The 19,839-nt window shown below is 40.8% G+C and overlaps 1 protein-coding gene across 3 annotated transcripts in view; it reads left to right on the top strand.

Moving 5' to 3' along the window:
• The window catches only part of slc39a6 (solute carrier family 39 member 6), a 31,488-nt gene extending 15,029 nt beyond the window's left edge, over positions 1-16,459 (top strand). For all 3 annotated transcript variants that reach the window (XM_034135987.1, XM_034135988.1, XM_034135985.1), the window contains exons 8-12: positions 2,477-2,543; positions 5,172-5,558; positions 8,269-8,349; positions 8,769-8,959; positions 15,196-16,459. In XM_034135987.1, coding sequence (XP_033991878.1) covers positions 2,477-2,543; positions 5,172-5,558; positions 8,269-8,349; positions 8,769-8,959; positions 15,196-15,348 — 879 coding nt within the window. In that variant the 3' untranslated portion in view covers positions 15,349-16,459. The remainder of the gene's footprint in view (positions 1-2,476; positions 2,544-5,171; positions 5,559-8,268; positions 8,350-8,768; positions 8,960-15,195) is intronic.
• The last annotated feature ends 3,380 nt before the right edge of the window (positions 16,460-19,839 follow it).

Below are 19,839 nucleotides of genomic sequence, written 5' to 3' on the forward strand. Positions count from 1 at the left end.
GTACACACATCCTTTCCTCAAGTAGAAGTACAGATACTCGTGTTTAAAAATACTCTGGTAGAAGTACTGACTAAACTTCTTTACTCAAGTCAAAGTAAAGAGGGCTTTGAAATGTACTTCAGTAAAAAGTACCCATAACTAGCAGCTGTTTTAAAGAGTACCTGACCTCCCTTTATATTAATAGAACAATAATGTCATTGTTAGCTAATGAATGTTTCCATGCTGAACAACGGCAACATGACAACGTTTTCATTGGTCCCTCTTCTTTAGAGAAGACCAGGAAATGATGGATACACGGATCGTGTTCAAATCAATAGGCACGCAATGATTCTAAATAATAATGATCACGCCACCAAACACACATTCAAACTAAAGGAACCAGCCTGTTTGGGAAATGTGAGAAGTAGAAAGTACAGGTATTTGTGTTCAACATGTAAGAAGTAGAAAGTACAGGTATTTGTGTTCAACATGTAAGAAGTAGAAAGTACAGGTATTTGTGTTCAACATGTAAGAAGTAGAAAGTACAGGTATTTGTGTTCAACATGTAAGAAGTAGAAAGTACAGGTATTTGTGTTCAACATGTAAGAAGTAGAAAGTACAGGTATTTGAGTTCAACATGTAAGAAGTAGAAAGTACAGGTATTTGTGTTCAACATGTAAGAAGTCAGAAAAATAAGTAGTGGAGTAAAGTACTGATACCAGAACAATGTACTTAAAGGGGACCTATCATGCAAAATGCACTTTTGTACGTCTTTTCTACATGAATATGTGTCCCCGGTGTTCCAGGGAACTCACCAAGTGTCAGAAAACACAACCCTCTCTATTTTCCTCCATACCCAAATCTCTAAAAAAGGGGCTGCAATGGATCTGATAAAAACTGATCCAGATTTGAACACTGTCCTGACGTCAGGACGGTGGCGCTACGGCTATTGGGCCAACTCCACCAATCAGGAGGAGACAGCCACGGCCATTGCCGTTCGAAAGCGCTGGAGACGCTGTAGTACATATGCCAGGCCTGTAAGTGGCGCTGTAGTCTGCCACAAAAGCAGCGAAGAAGACTTCCCGCCCATAGTTACCATGGTTACCCTTCTGTTTATTCTCCGCTGTGGCTTTCTTTCTCCCTCCCCGAGGCAAGCGTTTGCTCCCGCTGCTTTAATTCAATGCAATCCCTCCCCGTCGAGGCAAGCGCTGTAATTCTCTCCGGTTAGTCCACCAGCAGATGACAAACACCCACCTCTCCGCCTCTTCCAAGGAACGAGGGGACCGTGCGGCAGAGTTTCAGTTTGTTTCGCCGGTCAAGATGTCCGTTAAAGTTTAAATCTTCCGGACAAAATTTGAAAAGTGCCGGTCAAAGGTCTTCTTTGTTATTTATTGAGCTTTAAAACAAATGAATAACAACTCTATATAATAAAACACGGAGGACGGAGATCTCTTTTTCTCCCCCTCTTCTGACAGCCCAGCAGCTGATCAGAGCACGTCTCCCCTCTCCTGCAGGGGGGCGTGGTCAGCAGAATCAGCCCCGTAGACAGCAAACAGCACATAGAGCGAAATGAGGCATGGCTAAAATGCATGATCTGTTTGGTATTTTGAAAACAGAAACGTATAAATATACCTTATATAGGTATGGCCCTACAATATATCATACTGTACTCCACTACTTCCCACCTCTCTCGTAGCTACAGTGTAGAAATGTCAATGAAAAACTGAGGTCACAGTACAAGTGCAGTACTTTTAACAATGTAGTAAAAGGAATATTAGATAAATAATTTTCAAGATGCAAACAGATACGTTTACAGTTACGGATGTTCTTTAAAAAGTTCAGGTGTCTTATGGCCTGTGGGATGAAACTGACCCTGAGTCTCTGTGTGTTGGTTATTATTAAAGGGGTCAAAGTTTATTATAATAACACATTCATCCAGGCTTTAATTAGAAACGTCTGAAACTGTTGCTCCTGTTTGTGTAATTGCACTGATGAAGGGTTGCATTGCAGCACGTTTGCTCAACACTGAAGTGATATAACAAAATAAGTCACGTTTGGACACGGATGTGGGGAAATAAGGTCCATGTTCCTCTTTAAACTGCCAGATAACTGAATAAGGTGTAGTGTACAACTGTTGGAATCAGACTACTGTATTTATATACAAAACATAGGGTTATATGTATTTTTTTAACTATTCAAAACACGGATTATGCTTTGTAAAATGCAATGACAACTTTGAGTACTTATGATACCAGGAATATTCCAACATGTATGTATTGACTATTGGAGTTAAATACCCAGCAATGTCTAAATTAATGTATATTTGATTGGACTTAGGAATATGTCATTTTATACGCATTCAATTCTCAAATTTTAAAATGTTGAGGGACTTTTTTTAAATATTCACATGTTGCTTGGGTATCAGTGGAGGTCCAGGCTGTTCCTCTGGAGACTCTGGTCATCAGGAGCTTTAGTGTTGTGGTTGTTTGTGTTTCAGGTCCAGAAGAACGATAAAGCAGATGCAGAGAAGCAGCCGGCGCTGGAGGACCTGAAGCCGGCTGAAGGTGAGGAGAAACTCTCTGAGGGGATAACGGCATCTTATTCCATTCACTTGTATATACACCAGGAACCTGTCTCCTCTCACGGGCCATTTCAATTTTTTCAACATCCTCCGAGGGCCGTACAGATTATTGACCTCTGCTTAAAAATACTAAAATCACAGCCCATTCATTTCACCTTTCTTTCATGCTGTGCAAAGAAAAAGCAACCTCTTAATCCAGATATCTCACCATGACTCGCGTATGCATGCACGAGCACGGTGTGGCATGCATGCACGTGCACGGTGTGGCATGCATGCACGTGCACGGTGTGGCATGCATGCACGTGCACGGTGTGGCATGACCACCACAACAGAAAGATATGGACACAAGATGTGTGCAAATGTATTTAGTTTCCTATCCATGTGGACATGATTTAAGTGTGTAACATCAACAAATATCAAGACTCAATACATGAGAAACAAACATGTAACATAACGGCAGGATCAGTGAGAGAAAAGCTGGGGGGTATACTACGAATCTAGTTCAACATATCCTGGATATGTTTTGAGTTATCCGGTTGACTAAATCCAAAGAAAAACCGCTCTCGCTAAGCTGTACTACGACGCTGGCTATCAACTCGATCGCTCAAGCCAGCCGTGTCCTATCTAGTTAGGTGCGCGTTCACATGAAAGGGGTGGTATTTGGAGCATTCGACCAATCACAAACACGGACAAGCGTACTGACAGCGCAGCGTCATACTTCCTGAATGAAAAGTGAACTTTAATATTAGTCAAATATGAAGAAGTTAAACTTTAAACATCCATGACTTAAACACTTTATCCAGGATCAAAGCCACATAGCTGCACCTGCAAGGTGAATACAGCTGGTAACAGAGAAAGTGTTTGAATGCGTACATTAACAGGTTTATGAAATCACTGCCCCGTCTAAGACACGATCTGACTTTAATTACATTTGACTCGAGTGTTTCCTCAACTTAATGTATTGCTTAAAATAATACTTCTGCATACAGTATGTGACACTGTGAGTGTTGCACGGCCAGATACGGCTCAGCTGACTCAGATAAGGAAATATATGATACATTATGATGTGATATGATATGAATGATAATGGGACACATCGACGTCTGCACTCACAGTGCCGCGGACTGTACTTAATGTTACTATGATCCGGTTACTTATGTTGTGGCAGATATTTAAGTAAGCTTTCTTAACGCTAATGTTATAATAGTCAGATTGCTCTGAAGATGGGAGGGGATATTCTATTCATTTTCACGTTCACACAGTCGGTGATTTTGGCCAGCCGTCTTTCCTGCAACGGCAGTTTAAACTGTATTTCCTTTCTCCTGTAATATGACTTGATTGCTTTAAACTCCGCACACTGAGCTCTGATTGGTCAACAGGCGGTGCTTTTATCCTGGAACCTATCCTGCTCTGGAGGCTAGCCGTTCAGAATAAGTTATCTAGCCCGCTAAAAAGTGAACCAGCTTCGTAGGACCGGAAACCCAGGAAGTTAGCTCGCTAAACGAAGATCCTGATTCGTAGTATAGGCCCCTGGTCAAAGCATCTGATCTGGACTCAGCTCTGTGTTCACTGAGAGGTCAGACTGGAGCACAAAGGATGCTTCAGTCTGACCTAAGTTCCATTTACATATCTACACTGTGGCTAATGACAACAAAGTCTTGAATAACAAGACCCAGAAAACTTTTAATAGAAGCCGCAAATGAGAAGAAATCCCGACATGTTGGTCGTTAACATCTTGGCTGGAAAGTCGATGAGTAAATGTGCTGCGTTGTTGTGTAAGGTACGTTTATTTATAAAGCACATTTTCAGACACAATTCAAAGTGCTTTACATCAGAACTTAATAATGAGATCAAAGAAAGGAACACAAGACATAAACACAATGGAGGAACAGATTCATGAAACCATGCATAAGAGAGATGGATTAAAATCAACATTGTAAATAGAGTAGGTGCTAAAACAAGTTAAAAGGCTTCTGGGGAAGACGCTGAAAAAAAGTCATGTTTTTAGCCTCGACTTAAAAGAACTCAGCGATAAGATCAGAAGTGCTTTATTGATCCAGAGGTGGGACATGTTTGCGTCGCAGCAGCGTGAAAAGACAAGGCGTTCACATTAGAGGAATTAAAAGACTAGAAATAAACAATCCAAAATGCAAATAGAAATTAAATAGCATTTAAAAAAAAAAGTAGAAAATCTACTCGTGGAATGACACATTTTCAGTGACAAAATATAAAGCAGGATATTATACATACATGTGTTGTGCAAGGAATGGATTATATAAAATAAATGTAATATCAATGTACAGGTTTTCGGGAAGTTTGTTCCATTTGTGGGGTGCTTAAAAACTAAAAGCAGCGTTTCGTTATTTAAATTTGAATTAGAGTTGTTTGTCAGTTAAACACCTGAACTTTGTAAGAGCATCCATAACATTCATCCGTTTGCAACTTATATATATTCCAATTCTTTTACTTGCACTGTTATCTGTGTTGCTCTGTGGGAGGAGCCTGTGACCTCAGATTTCCGTTGCCATAACGACACTGTAGCTATGCACACATGACAATAAAAGCCTTGGTGTTTATTGTGTGGTTTACCAGCTGCTCCCTCTTCCTCCAGAGGTGGAAACTAACGGCGCGGCGATGTTCGGCGCCCCGTCCCTCGCCCTGCGGGGGGGCAGCGAGGCCGAGGAGCAGCAGGTGATGTTAGAGCCCGAAGTTTCCATCGTTTCGGCTCCAGAAGAATCCGTGGACTACACGGCGGAGGACTGCGAGAACAAATGCCACTCCCACTTCCACGACACGGTGGGAAACGCAGACCGGCAGCACCACCATCACCACGACTACCACCACATCCTGCACCACCACCACTCCCAGAACCACCACCCCCACTCCCACTCGCACTCCTACTCCGAGCAGCACTTCCAGCAGGCCGGCGTGGCCGCGCTCGCCTGGATGGTCATCATGGGGGACGGGCTGCACAACTTCAGCGACGGCCTCGCCATCGGTGAGACAGACTGGGAGTTACAGACTGGGAGTTACAGACTGGGAGTTACAAACTGGGAGTTACAGACTGGGAGTTACAGACTGGGAGTTACAGACTGGGAGTTACAAACTGGGAGTTACAGACTGGGAGTTACAGACTGGGAGTTACAAACTGGGAGTTACAAACTGGGAGTTACAAACTGGGAGTTACAAACTGGGAGTTACAAACTGGGAGTTACAGACTGGGAGTTACAGACTGGGAGTTACAGACTGGGAGTTACAGACTGGGAGTTACAAACTGGGAGTTACAAACTGGGAGTTACAAACTGGGAGTTACAGACTGGGAGTTACAAACTGGGAGTTACAAACTGGGAGTTACAAACTGGGAGTTACAGACTGGGAGTTACAAACTGGGAGTTACAAACTGGGAGTTACAGACTGGGAGTTACAGACTGGGAGTTACAGACTGGGAGTTACAGACTGGGAGTTACAGACTGGGAGTTACAAACTGGGAGGGGAATCTGAATCGGAAGCTTTATTTTGTGTCCTCTGCTTGTGATAAAGGAATTCAGATTCTGAACTGCGGCGATAGCGACGTAGCTTCAGATGCATTATGCAAAAATACAACGGCTCAGATCCTGTACTTGAGTAAAAGTAGAAGTACTCAGATCTTGTTCTTGAGTAAAAGTAGAAGTACTCAGATCTTGTTCTTGAGTAAAAGTAGAAGTACTCAGATCTTGTCCTTGAGTAAAAGTAGAAGTACTCAGATCTTGTCCTTGAGTAAAAGTAGAAGTACTCAGATCTTGTACTTGAGTAAAAGTAGAAGTACTCAGATCTTGTCCTTGAGTAAAAGTAGAAGTACTCAGATCTTGTACTTGAGTAAAAGTAGAAGTACTCAGATCTTGTACTTGAGTAAAAGTAGAAGTACTCAGATCTTGTCCTTGAGTAAAAGTAGAAGTACTCAGATCTTGTACTTGAGTAAAAGTAGAAGTACTCAGATCTTGTACTTGAGTGAAAGTAGAAGTACTCAGATCTTGTACTTGAGTAAAAGTAGAAGTACTCAGATCTTGTACTTGAGTGAAAGTAGAAGTACTCAGATCTTGTACTTGAGTTAAAGTAGAAGTACTCAGATCTTGTACTTGAGTAAAAGTAGAAGTACTCAGATCTGGTACTTGAGTAAAAGTAGAAGTACTCAGATCTTGTACTTGAGTAAAAGTAGAAGTACTCGGATCTTGTCCTTGAGTAAAAGTAGAAGTACTCGGATCTTGTACTTGAGTAAAAGTAGAAGTACTCGGATCTTGTACTTGAGTAAAAGTAGAAGTACTCGGATCTTGTACTTGAGTAAAAGTAGAAGTACTCGGATCTTGTACTTGAGTAAAAGTAGAAGTACTCGGATCTTGTACTTGAGTAAAAGTAGAAGTACTCGGATCTTGTACTTGAGTGAAAGTAGAAGTACTCAGATCTTGTACTTGAGTGAAAGTAGAAGTACTCAGATCTTGTACTTGAGTGAAAGTAGAAGTACTCAGATCTTGTACTTGAGTAAAAGTAGAAGTACTCAGATCTGGTACTTGAGTAAAAGTAGAACTACTCAGATCTTGTACTTGAGTAAAAGTAGAAGTACTCAGATCTTGTCCTTGAGTAAAAGTAGAAGTACTCGGATCTTGTCCTTGAGTAAAAGTAGAAGTACTCGGATCTTGTACTTGAGTAAAAGTAGAAGTACTCGGATCTGGTACTTGAGTAAAAGTAGAAGTACTCGGATCTTGTACTTGAGTAAAAGTAGAAGTACTCAGATCTTGTACTTGAGTAAAAGTAGAAGTACTCGGATCTTGTACTTGAGTAAAAGTAGAAGTACTCGGATCTTGTCCTTGAGTAAAAGTAGAAGTACTCGGATCTTGTACTTGAGTAAAAGTAGAAGTACTCGGATCTTGTACTTGAGTGAAAGTAGAAGTACTCGGATCTTGTACTTGAGTAAAAGTAGAAGTACTCGGATCTTGTACTTGAGTGAAAGTAGAAGTACTCAGATCTTGTACTTGAGTGAAAGTAGAAGTACTCAGATCTTGTACTTGAGTAAAAGTAGAAGTACTCAGATCTTGTACTTGAGTTAAAGTAGAAGTACTCAGATCTTGTACTTGAGTAAAAGTAGAAGTACTCAGATCTGGTACTTGAGTAAAAGTAGAAGTACTCAGATCTTGTACTTGAGTAAAAGTAGAAGTACTCAGATCTTGTACTTGAGTAAAAGTAGAAGTACTCAGATCTTGGACTTGAGTAAAAGTAGAAGTACTCAGATCTTGTACTTGAGTAAAAGTAGAAGTACTCGGATCTTGTACTTGAGTGAAAGTAGAAGTACTCAGATCTTGTACTTGAGTCAAAGTAGAAGTACTCAGATCTTGTACTTGAGTCAAAGTAGAAGTACTCAGATCTTGTACTTGAGTAAAAGTAGAAGTACTCAGATCCTGTACTTGAGTAAAAGTAGAAGTACTCAGATCTTGTACATTTTAAAGTTTAATGCATTTAATTGGAAGTTAAAAACCTTAATAGTGATTTAAAATGTAATTAATTGTGAATCCCTACTTGGTGGTTTTCTTCTGGTGTCAGCAGTGCAGTAGCGTTGATCCGTATATTATATAGATGTGTATATATATATATATATATATGTTATATAGATGTGTGTGTATATATATATGTTATATAGATGTGTATATATATATTGATGTTACCCCGTGTCTCTGCAGGCGCTGCCTTCACGGAGGGTCTGTCCAGCGGCCTCAGCACCTCCGTGGCTGTGTTCTGCCACGAGCTGCCTCACGAGCTGGGTAAGAGCTCCGTCTGCTGCGCAGAAACACCTTCATGCTTTATGATCTCATACTTTCTGGATATGTATCTGACATTGTTTATACATGTGTTCAGGATTCATTCAAAGGTTTTTTTTAAGCATTTTAGTAGAGAACGTTTTTATCGTTAATACATTTTTATATCAAGAGTTAATAATGTAGTTTTTGGGAGAAGGGGGGGAATTAAATAAGTTTAAACTTCTTCCCACAACTTTCCGGATGTGTAATAGATCATTTGTTTATATATCATTTGTAAGTCAGTAATATTTCAGTTGATCAATTTGACACGGCTTAAGTTTGTACAGTATCGTAATTCTCTTGTTTCATTCTCATTATTCTTTTTTGTATTATTGTATTACTCGTCCCTCGTCTGTACTTTAACTGTTGACTACGTTTCCCAGGGGACTTTGCGGTGCTGCTGAAGGCGGGAATGACGGTGCGTCAGGCCATTCTCTACAACGGGCTGTCGGCCTTGATGGCGTACCTGGGCGTGGTGATCGGTATATTGATCGGACATTACGCGGAGAACGTGTCCATGTGGGTCTTCGCCCTCACAGCCGGACTCTTCCTGTACGTGGCGCTGGTGGACATGGTGAGTCGAGGACAAACGGCACCACGATACTTTCATTATACATAATAATAAGAGAGGGTACAAGTACACACATCCTTTACTCAAGTAGAAGTACAGATACTCGTGTTTAAAAATATTCTGACAAACTGATGCTTTTTGTAGTTGTAGTACACCAACGTGGATTAAACGTGTTTTTTTTTTTACCACAATGTTGGGGAAATTAATGGATAAAATTCACGGATTATGATTTATGATTATTATTATTATTATTATTATTATTATTCCCACTCCGATCGGGACACTAGGTCCACCGTTTCCCCGCAGCGAGGCTCTCCCCGTTGACAGTTTACGTGGGCTGGGCTGGGTGCAGTGGAGGACTGGCCATCGGGACGAATCCCGATGGCCAGTCCTCCACTTATTCTGACTTATCCGACCGGCCCACTTCGGTACCGGCCCATCGGGACGTATCCCGATGGGCCGGTACCGAAGTGGGCCGGTCGGATAAGTCACTAGCACATCCCCCACTCCCCCCGTTGACAATTTACTAGCGGTACCGAAGTGGGCCGGTCGAGAGTCCCGGGCTGATTTTTAGTCCCAGTCCGCCACTGGCTACATGACCGTATTATCGCCCATATTGACGCACCTAAGTCCTGTCTGTCTGTAACTTTGTGTGGTAGTGTTACCACTGACAGGTCTCTCTTGAAAATGCGACCTTGTGTCTCAATGAGATTTTACACCTGTATAAATAAAGGCTAAATAAAGAAATTGTTCATGCGTTGTAGATCGAGAGGTATCTCACGATCGTCGGGCGGGTTGTCGTCTCCACTGTCCGACTCGGAGTTCGATTCAGACTCCGAGGCATATGGTTCGAATCTGTAGGGCATATAGCCAATATCGTCTACGATGTCATGACTATCACTTTCCGATCCTTCAGCCTCATATGAGCTCTCAGACACGTTCAAAATGAAACTGTCATTGCTGTCTGAACTTGCTGCTGTGTGCGCCATCGTGCGTTTGCATACAGATGCTGGGATCCGGAACGGTGCAGCTGGAGCTCTTGGCCCGCAATTACGTCACACATCATTTGGCGGGATTTGAAGAACCCCCGAGAAGATCCAGAATATGGTCAACATTGAAGGGGAGATTAATGGTTATCAAAGTGCAAATATCCCAAATCAGTTCAGTAACGGTTTCAAGGGGACAATATTTACTAACATTGATGAGTTTGGATGATGGGGGAAACTCGTGTCACAGGCTCTTTAAGTAAAAAGTACCCATAACTAGCAGCTGTTTTAAAGAGTACCTGACCTCCCTTTATATTAATAGAACAATAATGTCATTGTTAGCTAATGAATGTTTCCATGCTGAACAACGGCAACATGACAACGTTTTCATTGGTCCCTCTTCTTTAGAGAAGACCAGAGGCCTGTACTACAAAGCTGGATGTTCCTAACCTGGATATGTTGGAGTTAGCCGGTTGGCCCAATCCAAAACATACGCGCTCTCGCTAAGCTGTACTACGACGCTGGTTATCAAGTGGATCGCTCAAGCCAGCCGTGTCCTATCTAGTTAGGTGCGCGTTCACATGAAAGGGGTGGTATTTGGAGCATTCGACCAATCTCAAACACGGACAAGCGTACTGACAGCGCAGCGTCATACTTCCTGAATGAAAAGTGAACTTTAATATTAGTCAAATATGAAGAAGTTAAACTTTAAACATCCATGACTTAAACACTTTATCCAGGATCAAAGCCACATAGCTGCACCTGCAAGGTGAATACAGCTGGTAAAAGAAAAAGTGTTTGAATGCGTACATTAACAGGTTTATGAAATCACTGCCCCGTCCAAGACACGATCTGACTTTAATTACATTTGACTCAAGTGTTTGGTCAACTTAATGTGTTGCTTAAAATAATACTTCTGCATACAGTATGTGACACTGTGAGTGTTGCACGGCCAGATACGGCTCAGCTGACTCAGATAAGGAAATATGATACATTATGATGTGATATGATATGAATGATAATGGGACACATCGACGTCTGCACTCACAGTGCCGCGGACTGTACGTAATGTTACTCTGATCCGGTTACTTATGTTGTGGCAGATATTTAAGTAAGCTTTCTTAAGGCTAATGTTATAATAGTCAGATTGCTCTGAAGATGGGAGGGGATATTCTATAAATATTCACGTTCACACAGTCAGTTGATTTTTGCCGGCCGTCTTTCCTGCAACGGCAGTTTTTCTGTATTTCCTCTATCCTGTAATATGAATTGATCGCTTTAAACTCCGCACACGGAGCTCTGATTGGTCAGCAGGCGGTGCTTTCACTGAGTTGATCTCTTAGCCTGCAACCTAACCTGCTCCGGAGCAGGTTTGCCGCTCAGCATAAGTTACCATGGAAATCTAGCCCGCTAAAAAGAGAACCAGCGTCGTAGGACCGGAAACCCAGAGTTTTCCCTGAAGTTAGCTAAGCAAAAATCCAGCTTCGTAGTGCAGGCCTCTGGAAATGATGGATACACGGATCGTGTTCAAATCAATAGGCACGCAATGACTCTAAATAATAATGATCACGCCACCAAACACACATTCAAACTAAAGGAACCAGCCTGTTTGGGAAATGTGAGAAGTAGAAAGTACAGGTATTTGTGTTCAACATGTAAGAAGTAGAAAGTACAGGTATTTGGGTTCAACATGTAAGAAGTAGAAAGTACAGGTATTTGTGTTCAACATGTCAGAAGTAGAAAGTACAGGTATTTGTGTTCAACATGTAAGAAGTAGAAAGTACAGGTATTTGGGTTCAACATGTAAGAAGTAGAAAGTACAGGTATTTGTGTTCAACATGTAAGAAGTAGAAAGTACAGGTATTTGGGTTCAACATGTAAGAAGTAGAAAGTACAGGTATTTGGGTTCAACATGTAAGAAATAGAAAGTACAGGTATTTGTGTTCAAAATGTAGAAAGTACAGGTATCTGTGTTCAACATGTAGGAAGTAGAAAGTACAGGTATTTGTGTTCAAAATGTAAGAAGTAGAAAGTACAGGTATTTGTGTTCAACATGTAAGAAGTAGAAAGTACAGGTATTTGGGTTCAACATGTAAGAAGTAGAAAGTACAGGTATTTGTGTTCAACATGTAAGAAGTAGAAAGTACAGGTATTTGTGTTCAACATGTAAGAAGTAGAAAGTACAGGTATTTGTGTTCAACATGTAAGAAGTAGAAAGTACAGGTATTTGGGTTCAACATGTAAGAAGTAGAAAGTACAGGTATTTGTGTTCAAAATGTAGGAAGTAGAAAGTACAGGTATTTGGGTTCAACATGTAAGAAGTAGAAAGTACAGGTATTTGGGTTCAACATGTAAGAAGTAGAAAGTACAGGTATTTGTGTTCAACATGTAAGAAGTAGAAAGTGGTCAGAAAAATAAATAGTGGAGTAAAGTACTGATACCAGAAACATGTACTTAAGTACAGTAACGCAGTATTTGTACTCCACTACTTCCCACCTCTGATAATAATAATAATACATTGGCAACATCAACCAGGACAAATATCAGAATATGTAAACAAACAGCCCGGCTTTCGATCAGAAATGGTTCCTGTTATTCTTCTTCTTCATTGTGTCTCCTGAGGCCTGTACTACAAAGCTGGTTCAACCTAACCTGGATATGTTTGAGTTGCCCGGCTTACCTAATCCAAAACAAACGCGCTCTCGCTAATCGGTCCTACGACGCTGGTTATCAACTCGTTAACTCAAGCCAGCCGTGTCCTATCTAGTTAGGTGCACGTTCACATGAAAGGGGTGGTATTTGGAGCATTCGACCAATCTCAAACATGGACAAGCGTACTGACAGCGCAGCGTCATACTTCCTGAATGAAAAGTGAACTTTAATATTAGTCAAATATGAAGAAGTTAAACTTTAAACATCCATGACTTAAACACTTTATCCAGGATCAAAGCCACATAGCTGCACCTGCAAGGTGAATACAGCTGGTAACAGAGAAAGTGTTTGAATGCGTACATTAACAGGTTCATGATATCACTGCCCCGTCTAAGACACGATCTGACTTTAATTACATTTGACTCGAGTGTTTCGTCAACTTAATGTGTTGCTTAAAATAATACTTCTGCATACAGTATGTGACACTGTGAGTGTTGCACGGCCAGATACGGCTCAGCTGACTCAGATAAGGAAATATATGATACATTATGATGTGATATGATATGAATGATAATGGGACACATCAACGTCTGCACTCACAGTGCCGCGGACTGTTGATTTTTGCCGGCCGTCTTTCCTGCAACGGCAGTTTTTCTGTATTTCCTCTCTCCTGTAATATGACTTGATCGCTTTAAACTCCGCACACGGAGCTCTGATTGGTCAGCAGGCAGTGCTTTCACTGAGTTGATCTCTTAGCCTGCAACCTAACCTCCTCCGGACCAGGCTAGCCGCTCAGCATAAGTTACCATGGAGATCTAGCCTGCTAAGAAGAGAACCAGCGTCGTAGGACCGGAAACCCAGAGTTTTCCCTGAAGTCAGCTCGCTAAGCAAAAATCCGGCTTCGTAGTACAGGCCTCAGGTCTCTGATCTCAAACTGTTTGTTTTTGGGCATCAGGAGAAGTGAAAGTTTGCAGTCAGCAGCATCTGTCTGTCTCTCAGAGAGCGATGCCTTCAGGAACAGATGGCCTCGTCACACGCACACACACACACGCACACACAGAAACACAGACATACACACAGAAAAAACCTCATACAGACGCACACGCACACGCACACACTCACCTCATACAGACACACAGAAAAAGAGACACACACGCACACGCACACGCACACGCACACGCACACGCACATGCACACGCACACACTCACCTCATACACAGACACACTGAAACAAACACACACACAGAAACACACACTTCAAAAATAAACACTCACCTCACACAGAAACACACACTCACCTGATACACACACGCACACACACAGAAACAGACACACACGGAAACACACACACAGACATACAGAAACACACACACACACACACACACACACACACAGAAACAGACACACACAGAAACACACACAGGCTGTCACAGCCCGCTGCCGTCTGAAAAACCCAAGAAAGCTTATTTTGTCCGATGCTGACCTCTATTGGCCAACATGTGCAAAAATAGCTTTTTTTGAGAGAGTAGCATGCTAACAAAGGTATCCCAACTGTAGCTGTGAACATGACAGGATGTATGATTACCTAGAAGAGCATCAGGACTGTTTGAGGCATATGATAGCTATGTGATTAACATGATGATTCAGCCTCTATGGAGATAGACATATGACAAGCATGCTCATTTCTGACGTGGAGCTAATCTGAAGTAAACATTGAATACTGCTTTCTATTCCTCCATCTTGTGACTGTGTAACTCCCTCTCTTGGATATCAGCATGTGAAGGACACTGTTCAGGAACTAGTTGATGCTCTGTATGTGATGACTACTTCCATTCTGGAGAGGATCACAAATACATGGATCCTGAGATTGAAGCTCAAGCCGGGGACCAGGGATTATTAACATTTTTAAGTATTCAGAAAAAGTCATAATTTTGAGAGAGTCCGGATTTTCGAGATTTTGAGAAAAATATCAGGATTTTGAGAAAAAAGTCAGGATTTGAGATTTTGAGAAAAATATCAGGATTTTGAGATTTTGAGATAAAGTCATAATTTGAGGAAAAAGTCAGATTTTTGAGAAAAAAGTCAGGATTTTTGAGATTTTGAGAAAAAAGTTAGGATTTGAGATTTTGAGAAAAATATCAGGATTTTGAGATTTTGAGATAAAGTCATAATTTGAGGAAAAAGTCAGATTTTTGAGAAAAAAGTCAGGATTTTTGAGATTTTGAGAAAAAAGTCAGGATTTTTGAGATTTTGAGAAAAAAAGTTAGGATTTTCGAGATTGAGAAAAAATCGGGATTTTCAGAAAAAAGCCAACATTTTGAGAAAAAACGTAGCATTTTGTACATGACAGGATGTATGATTACAAGAACCGGTATTCCTCCATCTTGTGACTGTGTAACTCCCTCTCTTGGATATCAGCATGTGAAGGACACTGTTCAGGAACTAGTTGATGCTCTGTATGTGATGACTACTTCCATTCTGGAGAGGATCACAAACACATGGATCCTGATGTTGAAGATCAAGCTCCGGAGACCAGTGATATTTTTCTAACAGAAGCCAATCACAGATCAGTGTGACTTCATGTTGTTTCTCTCTCCGCAGGTTCCTGAGATGTTGCATAACGACGCGGGCGATCACGGCTTCAGCCACTGCGGCTTCTTCCTGCTTCAGAACGCCGGCATCCTGCTGGGTTTCTGCATCATGTTGCTCATCGCCGTCTTCGAGCACAAAATCCAGCTGGACCTGGGATACTGACGGAGACGAGGTTCCCCCTGAAACCCTGACATCACTCATGTCATCACTTCCTGTCCCCTGCTCTCGAAGTCAATGGTTTTCTGGATGTGTTTTTGGTTATTAGCCTGAAATAAGGTGTGTGGAAAAGTGAATTTAAAAACGGAGGATGCTAACAAGTGTCTAAATGAGACGACTGAACATCATCACGCTTAACATTAGCCGCCTTTAGCTTAGCGGTGGTGACGTGCTGTAGTTTCTTTATGACATCATAAACTTCAGTTTGACACAGACATTTTTTTTCTCTGCAATAATCCAAAATCACATGGAGGAATCCCATTGGACCGGGGAGATGCTGCCTTCAGGGTCCAACACAGAAATAGGTCATCACTGTATTCAGTGTGTCTGTCAGAAGTGTAGTGCTTTATTTTTTTATTTGTTATAGACCTTAGTAAGCTTTGTTTAGCGTGTGTTTCCACATGAAGCGGGAAGGAGCACCAGTTCAAACACAGAAATGTTGCACAGGAAGTTGCCATGTCTCGAGACTCAGATAGAAGCTTTTTATTTTCTTGGACAGCTGTTAAAAGTCCACATAAAAAGCTCTTGAGGCTGATTGGATCCATTTTTAAAAATATATTTACTAAACTATCAAGGTTTTTTTTCACCCCATAATATCAGATTTTGTCGTTTTTATAATGTTTAAATCACATTATAAAATCATGATTAAAGAATCTGAAAAATGTACGATATTAAAAACTGACGCTTAAAACTAAAATATGTTAAAATCGGGATATTTGAAGTGCTTCTGCTTTCCTTCGTTGATGAGAGTAAAAGTAGCTATGACTTTAGCATGAGAGCTTGGTTAGCACGCAAAGGATTATGGGAGACTGTATACTTGACGATCTGATTGGACCACGAAATAATAACAAAACAGCTGGGAGTAGCCATGTTGAAACGGTTGCCTTTTTTCTAGAAACAGAAATAAATTAATTAGTTTTTGTTGATGGAAATATTACCAAATATTATAAGTATTGTCATGGACGCGGGAAGGGGGGGTGCTGAGGGGGCTGCAGCACCCCCATCTGCGAGGCTCCACTAGCACCCGCACCCCCAAACGTGGCGCACCTACAGTGTAAGCGCGTCACAGTTTCGAGGCTCCACTAGCACCCCCCCCCCCCCCCCCCCCCCAAACGCGTCACAGTTCCTCCGCTGCGAGGCTCCACTACCACCCAGATGTCTCTGCCTTAAGTGTCTTTTTTATAAGGCAAAGAAATACCCTAACCATCAGGAAAAGACTAAAAGATGACATTAATATTATTTAAAGGAGATGTTTAATTTAATGAACGGGAATATGTTAAAAAAAAAAAGCCATAAATATCAGGAGGGACTTATTGTACTGTTGTGTTTTTGTACATTTAATTATAAGGGGTGCAAGAAAAATAAGTGTAAGGGCCAAACACGCCAACGGCAAATTATATACAAATATTCTGCTTTTTTTGGAGTTTAATTTAAGGACGTTTAATATGTTAAAGGTGCCATTAAAACCTGCAGGACGGTCTGTTAAAGTGGGACTCGATGGCAGCGTGTGAAGCCACTTTGTAAATCAGCAGAGGCCGTTTGAGAGTCCCCAAAACGGCACGAGAGACGGAGAAATATTGAAAACATTTTAGGCAGGAAGTCCGTCCATTAAACAACCGTGAGTTCAGACAAATGAAGGAGAAGGTGTCGCCGAACTATTAGTTAAAAAAATGCTTTGTTTAGTTTTGATTGAAGGATACAAAATGGCGGACAGTCACTCGGTGAATATTTGATAAGAAAGAAAATCATTCAGTGTTTTTCTCCAGGATCTGAGGTACCATATATTTTGTAAAACGATAAATAAATGAAGGCTCCGCTTAGTAAGATGTTCTGTTGTTTAGGATCATGGTGCAGAGCTTCATAATGATCGGGTATAGACAGAATTCATTACAAAATATATTATATATACTATATTGTCGACACTTGGACCTTAAACACTGAGAAGTCCTTCACTTCACAAAAATAGCCAAATGCATTTACTTTAACATCTTTGTGAATGTTTTGCAAATTTCTCAATTTTCAAAACAGCCAGTTTCTACAGGTGAGCTTTATGATTTAGAGCGGTGTGTTTTTTTAAAATTTAACCCTTTTTTTAAATATATTTTTTATGGGCATCTTTTTCACTTTTTCACTCTGTGTTTTCAGCTTCATGTAAGTGAGAAACACAGGGATCTTTTTCACTTTTTTCTTCGTGTTTTCAACAGTATTGCTGCGACCAAAACTTAATTTAATATCAAACCTGGCGTCCCGCTCTCACTGGCATTGATGGGGAACATTTAATACAAAAACAGTTGTAAATGTACTATTTAATTGAATATATTATGGTTTCATTAATTTAAGCTTCATGCATTAAGTGATATTTTTGTATTAACATTAAAGCGTACCTCATGCAGTACCTCAAAGCACCCCTAGGGGGACACATGCCACCATTTGAGGAACACTACTTTAAATTAAGTGTTTTTTTGGCCCTTTCAGTCTCTTTGGCAAAGCACCTATCTCCATTTTGTTAATTAAAGAGGGGGTGGGGATCTCTTGGCACGTCTTTATTTGACTTTAAACTAGTTATTTTCAAGCTGATGTGGCCCGTCAAATGTCCCTGGGTATTACTCATCACTGTTTGTTTACTGTGTATCTTTCATTTGTGTTTTTATGTGTTTGTTTATTTTATTGTTACAGTTGATGTGGCAGCTGACAGCATTCAGAGAGTAGAATACAATCACAACATAACTACACATTATGAGTTTAGTTTTAATTTCTTTTTTTTGTATTTCACTGTTTTATAAACGTTATGAAGAAGTCGATTTTTTTTCTAGCCTTTTAAAAGAAGTGTACGAAGAGCAGATTCATTTCAAACCTCACTGTGTATATCACATGTACAATATTACACGATATGTACATATTTATAGACATGACTGTACAAGTATGTGTGTAGTTTCACTCGCTGTCCGTTGGTGTTCACTCAGAGGAAATGTTACAGGAGAATCTCTGCTTTCTGATCTGTGTCTAAAATAAAATGATAAAAAATAATCTGTTCATGAAGGTGGATTTGTTAAGGAACCTACATACTGATATACACCTGAACATCAGCAGGAGAGGACTCTTTAAAGTAGAGACACTACATACTGATATACATCTGAACATCAGCAGGAGAGGACTCTTTAAAGTAGAGACACTACATACTGATATACACCTGAACATCAGCAGGAGAGGACTCTTTAAAGTAGAGACACTACATACTGATATACACCTGAACATCAGCAGGAGAGGACTCTTTAAAGTAGAGACACTACATACTGATATACACCTGAACATCAGCAGGAGAGGACTCTTTAAAGTAGAGACACTACATACTGATATACACCTGGACATCAGCAGGAGAGGACTCTTTAAAGTAGAGACACTACATACTGATATACACCTGAACATCAGCAGGAGAGGACTCTTTAAAGTAGAGACACTACATACTGATATACACCTGAACATCAGCAGGAGAGGACTCTTTAAAGTAGAGACGTATTTGTTATTTAAAAAATAATTAAGACTATGAAAAATAAGCAACTAGAAAGACTACAAATCCCAGAATCCCGGTCCCGCATGCTGGCTCTTAGGAACCGACTAACTCCCCTTGTGTGTGTGTACAGCTCTCAACATGCCCAGACTTGTAGTGATTTTCACCTCTTTTAATACTTTTCGCCTCATTCTGAAAGAAAGAAGTGAAATGTGCCAACGTGACGGCCGTCTTGGTGTGTGGTGCGAGACGGCAGATGTAGTTCATTGAGCGGTTTCACACAAAAAACGGGATCGAAAGATAATCTTTCTCTCCCCTTTGACTTCAATACATACTTTTTCCGAAATAAGGTCCCATGGGGCTCCCCCGGAAAGGGAGGGACTTCGCCTCTCTAATAGAATGAATGGAGAGGGAATAATAAGAACTGGATACAGCGTGGGAGGCGGGGTCTCGTTCTTTCCTATGAGAGCTGCTCATTGGAGCATGAAGGCAAAATGGCCCAACTTTCGCCCTTGACGTTGGCACATTTCAAAAAGTGTGAGTCATAGGGTGTTATTATTAATCTGTATCTACAGCGTTTGACACTGACTGATCACATTTTGTCTTGCTTCTCGTTCGGCAGCGTTGACACGAAGTACCTAGATCTTGTACTCGAGTAAAGAGTATAGGAATACTCTGTTACAAGTAAAAGTAGAAAAGTATTCTCATCAAAATATAGTTAAAGTAGCGACAGTAAAAGTAGTCATTGTGCAGATTGGTCCATTTCAGAATAATATATATGATATGTTTTATAATGATTGATCATGAAAGTGTTCTCAAAGCTGGTAAAGGTGCAGCTAGTTTGAATGACTTTGTATACTGCAGGGTAGCTTGTGGATTTACTCCAGGTGGAACTAAAGTCTGATTTAACACTTGATTATATTTCACAT

This window comes from Trematomus bernacchii, unplaced genomic scaffold (assembly GCF_902827165.1).
Source record: "Trematomus bernacchii unplaced genomic scaffold, fTreBer1.1, whole genome shotgun sequence".
Lineage (NCBI taxonomy): Eukaryota > Metazoa > Chordata > Actinopteri > Perciformes > Nototheniidae > Trematomus > Trematomus bernacchii.